Source organism: Crotalus tigris, unplaced genomic scaffold (genome assembly GCF_016545835.1).
Source record: "Crotalus tigris isolate CLP2741 ecotype Arizona unplaced genomic scaffold, ASM1654583v1 scf7180000018016.4438896, whole genome shotgun sequence".
Taxonomy (NCBI): domain Eukaryota; kingdom Metazoa; phylum Chordata; class Lepidosauria; order Squamata; family Viperidae; genus Crotalus; species Crotalus tigris.
In genome coordinates, this window is record NW_024096778.1 from 2,553,375 (window position 1) to 2,568,566 (window position 15,192).

The window sequence follows — 15,192 nt, forward strand, 5'->3', positions numbered from 1 at the left end:
AGGGCTATGATAAATTAAACTGTAATTTTTTCTGATGCCATAAGATTTACAATATCTTTGAAAATGCTTCCTGGAATTAATCTTTTTTTATCCTCTCATTTCCTACCCATCAAGACTAATAAGCCTAATTTTAATTCTTTCTCCTTTATTCAAATTATTTGCTACTTTTCTCTATTCTTTCCATTTTTCCATGTTGCAGATTCCATTTTGTAATTCTAGGACCACTACAAAAGTTTCATTAACTTAGGGCAGTATTTTTTAGGAATACTGATCTATTTATAGACTATGCACATGACATATATCAATAGACATAGATCAGGTTAAAAAACAAAACCACATCCAACTCCAATTAGAATTTCACTAAGCCTGTGTGCAACTGTCTGCTCACATTTGTATATTATTCCACAATAAATAGTTTTTTAAATAACTTTATTTAATTTAATATTTATTTAATAATTATATTTAATTATCTGCAGGGAAAAAGGTTTTAACTGACATGCAAAGAATCGACTTCTGTTTGCCTTCCAGAAAATGTGAGATGGAACCAATAAGAAAGGGTTAATTCAAAATCTTCTCCTCACTAGGAGGCCTTAAGACTTTTCCCTGTCTGTGGAAGAAACCCCCATGCCTTCTGCCCCTCAAGGAAAGAAGGAAAATGTCCAAGCACCTCTTGGTACCTGTATACAAACTGCTCAGTGCTTTGTCAGAGATTGCAGCAAGAGCTCATGTGGCCAAGCTTATTTATTTATTCATTTTCTGAGTCCAGAACATCTTACATTAAAAAGAAAAAAGATACTTAAAACCAATATAACAATCTAAACAAAGAAAACTTTCAATAACTATATTACAAACATAAAAAAATTCAACACGGAAGGAATTTAAAACACTTATGTGACATTATATAACATTTGAGGCCCAGAAAGTAGCGGTCGGAATAGCTTTATCATTGGCCAGGAACAACTTGTCCATTGGCCCATAAAGATTAGGGCGTATCAATAAATATTCAGGACTCTTCAATTCCACACATTCACAGTTTCCATACCCAAGTTATATCCCTTATTGTGGCCAAGCTAGCAGAGTGGAAAGAGTGAGGGAAACATCTAACTGAGAAACAGCAGCTTCCAGAACCAAATTGAATAATGGCAGCAATTAAAATGGTCTCCCAGAAAAGGACTTAATATCTAACATCAGTGAGCTGCTATCAGCCCTGACTTTTCAAAATCCATGGTTTTAGAAGACAGTAAAAGAAAAGTAGGGAAAGGCTTAAATGGGTATTCAGGAGAGATCCAACATTTCTACTGCTGAGAAGCTGAAAAGAATGGTTGTGTCTGAGTGTACAGATCTTTTAGCTCTGGAAACCAAACATGACTGTATTTTTGACTTCTCAGAAGCCACAGTGAAATGCTTAATTACTATAATCTTCCACATATTCATTTATGGTAGGATTCCTGTCAGCATACTGCACAATGCAAAACAATACCATTTTTTTAAACATAATCTTCTGACAAAAGATTCTGGCTGTTCATAATAAACAAGCATCATTTTCTATGATTATATCCATCTGTGTGGCATGTTTTAAACAGCAGGCAGGTATTTATATTTTATAGACTAAACAGCATCTTCCATACTAGTCTATCCTATTGGGAAAAAAATTGAAAATCACCTCAGTAAACAAATAGATTTCATATTTACCTGCAGAAAAATTGAGAGTATGTCTCTGAATGGACATTTCATAATTTTATATGCATTTTATAATATTGTAAGTTAATTGTTTCAATTTTTTTCCTTTTAGGGATTTTTTTTGGTAATAGTTTAAAATCATTAGGCTAACATTAGAAGCTGTACAGTATTATTCTTTCTCTAGTTTTCTAATTTTAAGGAGATTATTAGAATGATGATTCAGTTTGCCTACATTTCTGAAGTATGATTAATTAGCATTTGATAGAAGTTAGGGGAAACTTTACATAATCTAATTATGAAAAATAATCTCACATAAATTTAAATAAACCTAAATAAAAGTTGAGTTTTAGAAAAAAAAATCTTATTCATTGTCCATAGTTCTTTACTATTCATCCAGAGTTATAACTGTCAGATAGCTGGATGTACTGGATATATGTATGTATGTATGTGTATGTGTATGCCTAGTAGTGAAAGATCTAGGAGTTGTCATTATCTGGTGGGATAAAGATAGAGCCTGATATATGAGCAAAGTTGGTATAATTTGCCACCACCAAATTTCAGCAACACAATTCTCTGCCACTTTGAATGGGAATCAGTGCCTCTTTGTCATGAAAATTGTAGCTTCTGCAACAGGATTGGTTTAAAACAAAACAAAGAAATCCCATTCCCCATCATTCCCCAATCTTTCGGGATACATTTAGAATTTGTGATCCCTCTTATGACATCAACATAAAGAGGTCTTCTTGCTCAAAATATGGCTGCCACAGACATGGCCAGTTATGAAATATCCAATTTCCAGAACATTACTTGCCACCAGGTTTATTCCCCTAAATCCATGTTGCACCTGTTTATTTTTGTCATCTTTTGGGGCAATTTTGAAAATAATAATGAGGAAGAAACACATTGCCATTCTTTAATAAAGTCCAATCTGTTTCAAGCTTCTGCACAAGCCTGAAAAAGTGGTGCTGCTTTAAGAATTGCCTTTAATTAGGGATTTGTTAAACAGCCCCTTTTTCTTCAGGCTCACTCAGAACCTTAAATAAAATAACACAGCTCTAATAAATTGTGTAAAAAAGTTGGGTTCATCCAAGAGCCAAAAAAAAATCATTTTCAAAAGGCCCTATTGCAAAATGGTAACATTATATCAGTGTTTCCCAAACTTGACAATTTTAAGGCATGAGGACTTCAACTCCCAGAATTCCACAGCCAGCAACACTGGCTGTGGAATTCTGGGAGTTGAAGTCCTCATGCCTTAAAATTGTCAAGTTTGGGAAACACTGCATTATATCATACATAATGTTAAGCCATAAATTATGAGTTCAAGCTACTGTGATGACATTTACATTGCATTAAGTCAAAACCAAATAAAAATAAAAATATGGCTCTTGGTGACCCAACCTGCATACTGTATAGCCAAAAAGCCAAATAATGAATTCTCTGATACAAATTCTACTTAAATAAGCAAAGCTTGAGATTTCTTTTATATGAAACAGAATTTTGCAGTGTTCTGCTTCCCAAAAACTGGAGCTAGCATATAGTATCATGCAAAAAATGAAGATCACCTATCCTGGATGGTTTATAACAAATGAATTAAATTATCACACATTAAGTTCCATTAGACTTTTAATACGGTAACTGGATGGGAGGTAAGGCTTATTATATAAACATTTTCCTGAAGAAAAGCAATGTGAATATAAATCAATGCTTACATAACCAATTCACAACAGATAAATTATGACATTTGGCTTCAATTGGGAATTGGGAGAGGGTAGTCACAACTGTGAACATTATGGACCCCCCCCAGAGATCTTTTCAATGATAGAATATATCTTTAAAATACACAAATAAATATTATAAATGATATTCTGCTATTATTTAACCATGGTTTGTAGATCACCAGGTTACTCCAGATTTTTATTTTTATGTTTATATGCAGGTGCTATTCTTGTAACCCTATATTTCTGTATATGCTAAATTTTGTGTTACTAGTTTTAAATTGCAAGACACAATGACATATTTGATAGAAAAAATAATATAAATTTTACTAAAAACCAAACAGCAATAAAACATGTAAAACAGTCAGAGGGAAAGAATAATATACAAATATTCTCTGATAACGTCTTTCATTACAGGTCTTTAAAAGTTCCTTATCATTTAGCAAATTTTGCACTTTGTAATATTCACATACATATCTATAACCTGTCAACCTGTACCAGTTAAAATCAGTTAAAAATAAGTGCAGCAATATTTCTTTGAAACCTAGACCAACTTGGCGTTCCACAGTTACCATCTTTTGCGTTCTATTTTTCAGCTTTTTTTGGGGGGGGGGATCTTTTCAGATTCTTATAAAACCAACATTACTGTTGTTACAATTCTCATTTTCTCTGGTGTCCCACACTTATGACAGCTATAACATATTCCTCAATTAACATTCCTCTGAAGCAACAGACATATTTTGAATTCGTTTTCTGTCCTACAGTTTTGGTTCAGCTTAGCATAAAAAGAACTGGATACAGAACAGATACAGACTAGATACAAGTGTTGCATCACTTCAGAATTACTCCAGAGCTATGTTTTCTCACATCGGCTGTGTTTGACAACTGAGCCAATTAATTTCTAGCTCAGCTTTGATGTATCATCTGAAACAGCAAACAAAAAAAGGGGGGGGGATTCTCCTGTGTTCATATTGGTGGGAACATTTGCCTCATAATGTCTTATGTCTTCAGTTGTTGTAACATTTGGGTCAATGAAGAAAAGAAGTGTGACAGTGTCATAGAACCCCCTGTACAGCAACGGCCTGACTTTTGCATACAATCTGACAAAATAATATCCACCAGATGATTCCACGGTAAATTTATAGTTGACATAGTCTGGGCTGTTTTGATTCTTTACAGATCCTTGTAGAACAGGTTTATTTTTAAAATAAATAAAATAAACAAGCTCTGCTCTTGATTATATAGAATGAAACCCAGGAAGGAGGAGCAGGTCCGGCCTACATTCATGTTTATATAGTCTCTCACAATATGGGTAGTCTTCAAACTTTTCTTGATGTGCTGCAAGCAAATCTACTCAATTGAAATCTGCAGTTGAGTTTGTTCATACATCCTTACATACAATTAATTGAATAATGGTTTATTTTACTAAACTAATTTTTTTTGAGTTCCTGTGGCATATATAAGCTGATGTACTAATACATGACTGGCCAATTTGCAATTTACTGTTTTTTGAATCTGGCAGGTAGGCTGCCCTTGTCATAAAATAAATCATTATGATCAACAAATGCTTCAGTTGGGAAAATTATTCTATTGTACCGTGGCATAGGCCTGTTATCTTGTTGATATCTTCAAGTTGAGTTTGAGATTACCAAAGCTGCTATAGTCTGAGAAATTAGAGTTTGATTTCTTCCCCATTGTGTTTTAGCTTTCAAGTGATTGATTTAGTTATAACTGTTAATTCTCAGAACCAACACTGCCAGACTTTCATGGTAGTATTTTTGTAGGACTACTTGAAATAACACACAAGAGTATGCAAACCTTTTGGAGAATTCTTCATCTAGAGATCCAAAAATCAGGGGATGAAAAGAAGCAAGACTAAAGATTAACCCTAGCTTATCTTAAGTTATTAAAATCAAGAGCCAAGCTGTCCACTTGAGGGAGGTCAATGCCATCAACAATCTGAAATTAGGTTGAATTGAAATGATGACATCATGAAACAAATGCCACATTTATGTCCCCATGTCAAGTCCCGTTACTGAAATGCCTTCATTCAAATTTCATTTTTAAACTTTTCACGTTTCTAATTCTTAAGTCTTTTGCCAGAATTGCATCGATTCTGCAAACCAACTTCTGGTTTAGCCTATGGTTTCCTTAAACCCCCCCCTAACGTAATCTGAAGACTATTCTTTTCTTACAAGTTTATTTTCATAATAATGTTGTTAGAAGATATATTTAGCATTGTTTCTGAATAATTCTTTGTCACTTTCTTGGAAATGTGTTTCAGAAAACTTTTAAGGACATTACTAGGCATGCTAAAAATGCCACCTGGTTGCATTGATGCCCTACCCACCAATTTTCACTCCCTGTTTGGATATTGTCCTCCATCTAAGGTTGCCCTGTAAGTTGTCCGCATTTTTACTAGTTCTTGAAACCAGAGAAATCCAACTGACAAGTCCCACAGCAAGAGTCAGGATCCCATCATTGTAGCTTTATCAGGGTAATTTTATAAAGATAAATTATGGAAGGTTTCTTTCTTTCCAAAACATATGTAAGTAGTCCTCACTTAACTTTCATTCAATGACTGCTCAGAGTTACAACAGTGCGGATCAAAGGGTACTTATGATGGATCCTTGTAGTTGTGGCTGTTCCAGCATCATGTAGTCAAGATTCAGGTGCTCAGCAACCGGCTCACAATGATGACATTGCAGCATTCCAGTCAGGTGATCACCATCTCTGATCTTCACTGCTGGCTTTTGATAAGCAAAGTCAATGGGGAAGCTGGCAGGAAGTCATAAATGGTGATCACGTGACTCACCTAATGACAGCAACTGGGAATTGCCATTGTAAGTCACCAAGGTCACATGATGTTGCACCTTGTGATCTCATCATTTAGCAAAACAATTCCCAATCACCATCAGTGAGGACTACTTGTACTACAAAACAAACCAATAAAATTATGCAACATAGACAAATGTATTGTATCCAGATCCACTTTGTCTTTTCACTGTCAAAAAGAGTATACTTTTAACAGCAGGTTGGAGGTATTATTTTCCTCTCTAATGCTTTAAGCACCAATGCTTCATTATCATAAAACACATTTTATCTTAGCAAATCTCTGTTGTACTAAATACAGTATAGTGCATCACAAATAGTATTTATTGCATTTTCTGTGAAGAACAAAAATGTATTTTTTTGTTTTCAGTTGTGGTTATGAAGTACATAATCAGATACCAAGTTATATCACAGAAATGGTATATACTTAAGTATTTGTGACAGATGAAGTTTTATTTACCATAAAATAGCTAACTCGGTACAAATAAAAGTTGCTTGCATTCATTTTCCACTTCATCACCATAGCAAAAAGAAAACATATACTTCTATTTATATCTTTTCTAAAGATCTTTAAAAGGCCATGGTCAATTTTAACTTCATTTATAAAGTGACAGAATTTTCATCAAAACTAGTTATCATGTGTAATGGGGTCATACATATAAATTATGATCTAAATGATCTTAAGAAGAGAAATCTTGGAAGATTTATAGTTAATTTATGGTCAATAGTGGAAAAAAAAACTCAGCTGCAGGAATATGATCCATTCTACCTCAAGATTTCCAAACATAAAATATTTATCCAACCATAGAAAAAGCAGTTAAATTGTTTTGAATATTCAAAACAAAGTACCCATTGTCTCTAGATTTATTTCAATATGATAAGTTTCTATTGATATTTGTATCAATATTAATATACTATGTTCTAAGAACTGTAGATACAAATGAAAATACATTAATATTCAGAAAACCTGAATGTACTTCCACCTAAGAATTCACATTTCTAGCTATTTATAAATAAGCTAATAGGTTTTATAAGGAAACTTTTATTTAAATAAAAGTATCTGAATCAGACAGATAAATAATAGCATAATCCAGACTGCCACATCTTCTAAATATATGGATAAACAATTCATTAAGTGCAGAGGAACAATAAATGAAATAGTTGGAATAAAAAAAGTCACATTCACAGTTTATCATAAACCTAATAGGCAATGATTAACAATCTTCTTGTAATTGTTAGGAATTATTTTGTGTATTTGGTTTAAATATAAATGGCCTAAATAATGTGCTAATTTTGGTACATTTTACAGTTAAAAGATTCAGCTGTCCCCTCCATCATGATTAAACTGTTCATAAATGTGGAAAAATGAATTGCTTCATTATTTTATATAAAAATCAAGGAATATTAGAAATCCCTTGCTCTGCCATACTTTGGCCTGTATGTAACAAAGTCTGAAGATACTCTGCGAACTCCAATTAATGAACTGTTCTTATGACATTAAATCTAATATAGAAGTATTCTTTGAAAGTGAAATAAATTAAATAAGGAAAATAAATTCAACAATATTTTTTTCAATAAGTATGTTTAATATTGCAATAGTAACAAAATCCCATTGAATTCTTATCACCATCATGGAACTTCACTAAAATGTCAGATACTTACTTTGAAAACCTATAAAGAAAACTGTACTTTTATCAGACTTTCTCATGCAGAGTTTTACATCTTTGCTTAATAATGTCATAGCATCACCCAAATCAACAGCAGAGAACCTATCCACGTTAGTTCATTAAAATGCAATTTCATTATATTTAACCATAAATATCCACAGAGAATCCAGTTAAATACTACAGATATGACATTTTGTCACAGGTAAATGCGAAGATTTTGGTTTATGTAGGTAAAGTGGGTTTTTCCCCCCCTTTGGGTTCTATTTTCACTCAAATGTTATTCTTCCCAAAAGGGAGTTAAAAATCAATGCAGCGTCCTTTTCGTTCCCAGTCTCCATAACGAGTTGGTTCAGGGCCTTTGGGACCACCTTTCTCTTTTGTCGTTGGATTGATATCATCGGGAAATTCTAAAAAAAAAAAAGGGGGGGGGGAATATGCAAAATTCCTAATGAAAAGCAGAGGTATTCAAGTATCATCCGTAGTTTGATTGTATGTGTTGTTCCTCGATTCAGTTCGAGAGTTTTCCTTATTTCTAGCAACTCAGTTCATTACTAGCACAATGGCAACAATTATCCAGCATTTCTATCTGCTAGTTCTCAATCAATTTAATGAAAGAGAATCTGCTTTTCAAATGCATTTCAAATAAAAGAATGTTGGTGATGTTTTTATACATGCATGTTTTATTCTTGCTTTTACGAAGTTGTGAGATAGCCAAAGAATAGTTGCGAATATCCTATCTGATACTATACAATACTCTCTTCGGTGTATGGGCAGCCTCCCCGGCTTTCCATATTTTGCTTACAGGTAGTCCTCGACTTATGACTACAATTGAGCTCAAAATTTCTATTGCTAAGCAAAACATTCGTTAAGTGAGTTTTGCCACATTTGATGTTCTTTCTTGCCACAGTTGTTAAATGAGTCACTGCAGTTGATTAGTAACACATTTGTTAAGTGAATCTGACTTCCACACTGACTTTGCTTGATAGAAGGTGGCAAAAGGTGATCACATGATGCTGGGATATTGCAACTGTCATAAATATGAGTCAGTTGCCAAGCGTCTGAATTTTGATCATATGACCATGGAGATGCTAGAATGGTGATAAGTGTGAAAAGCAGTCATAAGTCACCTTTTTCAGTGTCGTTGTAACTTTGGGCACTATACAAACTGTTGTTAAGTAAAGGGCTACCTGTTTATCCATGAGAAATGCTTCTATTGGGCTTCTTCAAAGTGGGACATAGGGCCACCCAGGGTGTATTCAGAATAGAGGAAAAAAGAATGATTGGCTGCCACCAGTAATAAAGTAAGCATAACACCACCACGAGAATTTGAAAGGAATGCCACAATACTCCAGAATAAGATAGAAAATACAAATTTATATCATAGAAAGGTCATTTCTGCAAAATTGGAAGCCAGATTTTACAGAGCCTTGTTTATTATATAAGCCAAATTAATTGACTGACTACTTGTTCTAGCTTTATCAATGGGACTCAAACTATCATGATACACCCAAATAAAATGACATAATAGTTTGATATTATAGGGGGTTTGAGGCTTCCCTTAGGCATAAAAGCCAGCTGGGTGACTTTGGGCCTGTCGCTCTCTTCAGGCCAACCCACCTCACAGGATTATTGTTGAGGGGAAAATCGGACGCAGGAGTATTATGTATGCTTACTGCCTTGAGCTCAATGAATATGAATACATAAACCCACACTGACACACCTGTTGGCTTTTAGTTTCAGCATGAGTGGATATTATAACTTTGTAGGAAGTTCTACAAGTAATAGCATTTGGGAATAAACTAGTTTGGGAATGGTTCCCGTGTTATGCAATTACTTAATTACAGGCATTTTAGGATGTGTAATGGAAAAAAGTAGCCATCAGTAGCAGATGACAAGCACACTTAAAAATAATGTGTATACTTTAACAATGTATTATATTCATTCCTATCGTGACATCATACCTGCATGGCACATTTGCCCATGACTCAAAGGACAGAGATAAATGAGCCAACATATTTTGTTGTACTTCAATAGAGCATTTCTTAAAGTAAATTATATTAGAAAATTCAAGGTTATGCTATATAAGTGATTTAAGTACATATGAAGCTATCTAGCTTCATAGCATTCATGTGTAGTTTCTTTGGTCTGAAAGTTAATGATATATTGTCTAAAACATTATATACCACAGAATAAAATTACTTTGCTGTATATTCATATTTAAACAATAAAAGGTATTTGAAAAGCCAAAGAAAAAGTGTAAAGTAGCTAAAGATTTAATGAGACATCATGTAGGAATTCTATTTTCTGAAGAGATGGAGATAAAAAAAACTTGGCTTAGAGTTAAAAAACATGAAAAACGTAAATGGAGAATCAATGGGGTAGAAATATTTTCAAATTCTCCCTTAATATCTTTTTCTAGAACATTGAACAATCTTCCAGACATAATTCCATGGATTAATTTCCTTTACTATTTCTCTGAAGGTATTTATAGCATCTCAAGACTATACCTGTTTTAACATTTATTATATTTATATTTTACACATCCGCACTTACTTTCTAGTGGCTCCTTTTCTACACTTGATTCTTCTGGTGTATCAAAACGACCTACTGGAGTTACTGGCTTCTTAAGTGGTTGTTTGGTGGGTTCAGTACTTCGTTTTGCACTAAAGGTATTACTTCCCAAAGAACTGTGCAGAAAAGCTGAGCCTATTACATATAAACATAAGATATATGTTATAGAAGATTTAGATTTTAAATGGCCCATGGAAATGGACAAAACCATATATAAATAAATAATATACGACCACCAGGAGGATCCAAGTAAGGAAATACTTTACTAAAACCAAGCTTTCGTTGGGAACTCCCAACATCATCAGGGCTAAAAGCCAGTTAACAAAGATGACTTAAATAGGTTTAGCTGACATTTGCACTCGGCTCTTAGACCGCGTCACCAGCCCTAGCCGGTCAATTTGTATTCCAGATGTTTCCTTGATATATGTATTGCGTTCTCTTCTATTGTTCTTTCGGACCTTCTTACCTGCTCTTTCATTGTCAATACTTGGGTTTGTCAACACCCTTATATCATCCTCCCTTCTGATGATATTTACTCCCATTTCATCTTTCCTTCTACTGCGGGTCTCGGGGGCATTTGATTTTCTCTTAGTGTTATTATCCGTCCCACTAGGGCTCCAGGTACTTTTTCCCACCCCCTTTAATTGTGGATCAATGTTTTCTCCCTGTTCTGTATTCCCCTTTCTCTCTTCCTTGCCCATACGGGTAGTGCTTGTCCGAGCACTATGTACTTTGGCACTATGGCACTATGTACTTTGTGCTCCCATCTCCCACCCTAACGTTCTCTGTGTTAACCGTCTTCCATTGTTCTATCTGTCGATGATCATTACTCCTGTCCAGGGCAGGCTTCTCACGCTCGCCCTGGGAGGGGTCTAGCTGCGAATGGGGACACCCTTCGTCCGTGATTTTTCACCCGTCCACAAGGCAAGAGGGAGAAATGCTTCCCCCCCTTTATTATGCGAGCGAGTCGTCATTCCACACTCCCCCCCCTCTGTGTCAGGCACCCCTCTTTATTGCCGTAAACAGCATCAAATTCTAGAATCTCATCTCATCTCATCTATATATATATGCAAGCACATGATCACGTTAATGATCATTTGCAACCAACCTCTCTCTACAGTAAACACAGTAAGGTTTTCATTGTGAACACAATCTCCAAGTGCATACTCTGAAGTGCCTCTCTTTGATGTGCAGTTTTACAAGGCCACATTTGGAGCAGGGCAACTGCTGTAATTGCTGTTTTCAAATCCTGTTAGCACTAATTAAAAATAGAAACTACTCCAGCTTTGGCATCTTTAATATGACAGTATCCCCATATTGTACCATGGTTTACAGCAGGCATGTCAAACTCGCAACATCACATGACATCACGCAACGTATCGGAGCTTTTTCGTGGGCATGGCTCCGGTATGATGAAACCGGCCCCCGGGCCGGCAGTTTGACACCCCTGGTTTACAGGGTCATGCAAGTGAGAATCCCATATAATGAAGCATGTGGTTTGCCTAAATCGAACAGCATGTTAAGAATTCTGTTCCACTACACATAGTACTGTACTACATTTTTCTTCCAAAAGGAAGCATTTATATGTACTATTTTTTTTTTGTTACTTATCAATTCCCAGTCAACAAGAAGTCTCACAGTCTCCAAACTCCACACACACACACACAAACTCTTTCTTTATTAGATACACCTTTCTTGCCAAAGGAGAGATAAGCTAGGATTTTTTTTTTAGTGAAAATCCATCCACATTTGTACTAAAAGTTCAAAAACTCCACAAAAGTTCCATTTTTTAAAAAAAAAATCCAACCTCTTTCACAACACAATTTACAGAACAACCCTTTGACCACACTGGTGGTACAAAGGTGGGTAGCAAATATTTGTTTATTTATTAAATTGAAGTGCCACACATTTCACTATGCAAGTGACTCTGGGCAGCTTACAACAGAACAAATATTGGCATTTTATTGGGAGAGGGAGAAATTCTTGTGCAGCTACTTATAAGGAATAAATCTGAAAATCTTGAAAAGCTTACCTGGGCCAAGATAGAGAAGCAAAAATAGCGGGAGAGGTACCCATGTACGTTAGAATAAGTCCTATGAAGTACCTGGGACTTAACACTACTCAGAATTACAGGTAGTCCTCGACTTACAACAGTTCATTTAGTGACCGTTTAAATGACAATGGCACTGAAAAAAGTGACTTATGACGGTTTTTCTCTCTTACAACCTTTGTAGTATGCCTGTGGTCACGTGATCAAAATTCAGATGCTTGGCAACTGACTCATATTTATGACAGTTGCAGTGTCCGGGGTCATATGATCCCCTTTTGTGACCGAGCAAGCAAAGTCAAATGGGGAGCCAGATTCACTTAACAACCCTATTACTAACTTAACAACTGCTGTGATTCGCTTAAGCCAGGGGTACGCAACCTTGGCTCTTTTATGACTCGTGGACTTCAGCAATGCTGGCTCAGGAATTCTGGGAGTTGAAGTCGACGAGTCATGAAAGAACCAAGGTTGCCTACCCCTGGCCTAACCATTGTGGCAAGGAAGGTCGTCAAATGGGGGCAAAGCTTGCTTAACAAATGTTTTGCTTAGCAACAGAAATTTTGGCTCGATTGTGATCATAAGTCTGCACGAAGAAACGTCGAGTCCTGGGCAAACGAAGGGCAGAAACTGAGACGTCAGCCAAAGAAAGAAGAAAGACCAGGGGAAAGAAACCACGCTGTCCCCTTTATGAGTGACACGAGCCGACCAGGTGCCCGAGGGCTAGGCAGAGGCTGTAATCCGGGGCTGGCCCGTGACATTTGCCCCCTTAAACTCGGGGTTGGTCTACCGCCTCCCCGTACTCGGATCCCCCGTCCCCAAACTCCCGTCCCCGCTTACTGGCTCGTCCGCCGGCGGAGACGAAAAAGCGGCCCTGCTGGAAAGACAGCCGCAGACCCATTTCCTGCCAAGACCCGGGGCCGCCCCTCGCCTTGCCGCGCTTCCGATGCTCCAGGGAAGTGGGCGGCGTTTGTCACAGAAACCCCGCCCCCGGCCTGACACTTTCCCTCTGGCCTCGCGTCGGAGAAGAGTTGCCAAAAGGTCTCTTCTGGAAGCTGCGTTTCGGGGGCTCTTTGCAGCTTTTGACAGGGAACGTTGTGTTTTATTTAGAGGAGAGGACAGAGGAGACGGGAGCCTGTTCTGTTGTAGACGAGGCCATAGACTAGGACAGCGGGGATCGCCGGGTTAAAGCGGCAGTGGATCGCGATTGATCACTGCAACACTCCAAACGGTCTAAGCCAGGGGTAGGCAACCTTGGCTCTTTTATGACTCGTGGACTTCAATTCCCAGAATTCCTGAGCCAGCTATGCTGGCTCAGGAATTCTGGGAGTTGAAGTCCACGAGTCATAAAAGAGCCAAGGTTGCCTACCCCTGGTCTAAGCAATCAGCGGTACAGTATTTTTTTTAGCGACGCCCTTTCCTATGTTTGACAACTTCTGCAATCTATACTGGAACATGGGAAACGTTTTGGGACATCACTTTGACCTATAGTGGTAGGTTCTATATGAGCGAATTAGGCGGTTAAGGCTCTTGAGATCGATTTTGGCTACATAGATACCTTGATGCACTTTTTTTTTTGCAACACTACAGATCTGTTCTGCAATTCTTTTCAAGGATGTTCTTTTAAACGTCCTAATCATTTTCAGAGACCTCGGATTCTCTGGAAGTTTCCTTCTAAACACTTAAGTGTGATGTCACCCTTAACACACTATTTTGGCTTAGAAATGCTAAAATGTAGTTTGCTGAATTTAGTCATGCAGAACCTAAGCAACCATATTGTCTTACGTTGATGGTCAAATTCAGGGTGCGACTGAACTGTGATAGGGTAACCCAATCTGAGGCCCAGTGTATTGTGCAAATGCAGATAAATTGGCATGAGCATATCAGTTTTTAAGGTTACCTTTGTTGTCAGTCCTGCCAGGAGACACAAGAGATTAAATTTGGGGACCTGACTGCATAACAACTGGCCTTCAGCACATTGCAGCTTTTGTTTTGGAAAGAAGCCAGTCTTTAGGGATCATTTCTTGAAACCGGGGTGGAATGGAAAAAAGCATATACTGGCAAAGATTTGGGGCTCCTTTTACTTAAAACAGCCTGTATTTAAAACTGCACAAATGTTAGCATGTTTGTTCCTGAAATTGCAGATTTTGTCTGTACAGTTAAGTAAAAGCATGAACGAATTAATGAATGATAGTTATATGAAACAAGTCTACAGTTCTGGAAATATTGACTCAGTGGCCTGGCCATCAGATTTACCAAGACAGAAGGATTTGGCTTTGAAAAGAATCATCTTTCTTTACCAATTTGGAATTACTTTCTGAATGCCAATCAACCAAGAGTTGAAGTCAAGGAATTTTTTAAAAAGAAACTCTAGAACAGCAGAGTCTAGTGCAGTGGTTCTCAACCTTTCTAATGCCGTGACCCCATAATACAGTTCCCCATGTTGTGGTGACCCCCAAGTGGGTGTGGCCACCAATAAGAGGGAGTAGGACAGCTAGGGAAAAGGGAACAAAATGGTGGACAGCATGGTTTGGCGACCCCCATGAAATGATTGTTTGACCCCAAATGGGGTCCCGACCCACAGGTTGAGAACCACTGGTCTAGTGCTATTATGTTTACTTCAACCACATTCCCTAAAAACAAACAAACCATATGGCAGGAGACTGGGAAACAGTAAATTACT

General features: G+C 36.9%; 1 protein-coding gene across 1 annotated transcript; it reads right to left on the bottom strand.

Moving 5' to 3' along the window:
* Positions 1-7,792: 7,792 nt before the first annotated feature.
* SDHAF4 (succinate dehydrogenase complex assembly factor 4) lies at positions 7,793-13,495 on the bottom strand. Its single transcript, XM_039346713.1, has 3 exons — positions 13,350-13,495; positions 10,448-10,600; positions 7,793-8,301 (listed from the first exon to the last, which is right to left on the bottom strand). Exons 1-3 carry the CDS (start codon positions 13,408-13,410, stop codon positions 8,192-8,194), a joined length of 324 nt encoding a protein of 107 aa, XP_039202647.1. The 5' UTR covers positions 13,411-13,495; the 3' UTR covers positions 7,793-8,191.
* Positions 13,496-15,192: the final 1,697 nt, after the last annotated feature.

What these genes read in the sequence shown, in the direction of transcription:
- SDHAF4 (XM_039346713.1), bottom strand. Translation starts at nt 13,410, where the DNA reads ATGGGTCTGCGGCTGTCTTTCCAGCAGGGCCGCTTTTTCGTCTCCGCC. An exon ending in CTCCGCCGGCGGACGAGCCA is followed by an intron (nt 10,601 to 13,349) that starts GTAAGCGGGGAC and finishes TATATGTAATAG; the next exon opens with GCTCAGCTTTTCTGCACAGT. An exon ending in AGAAAAGGAGCCACTAGAAA is followed by an intron (nt 8,302 to 10,447) that starts GTAAGTGCGGAT and finishes TTTTTTTTTTAG; the next exon opens with AATTTCCCGATGATATCAAT.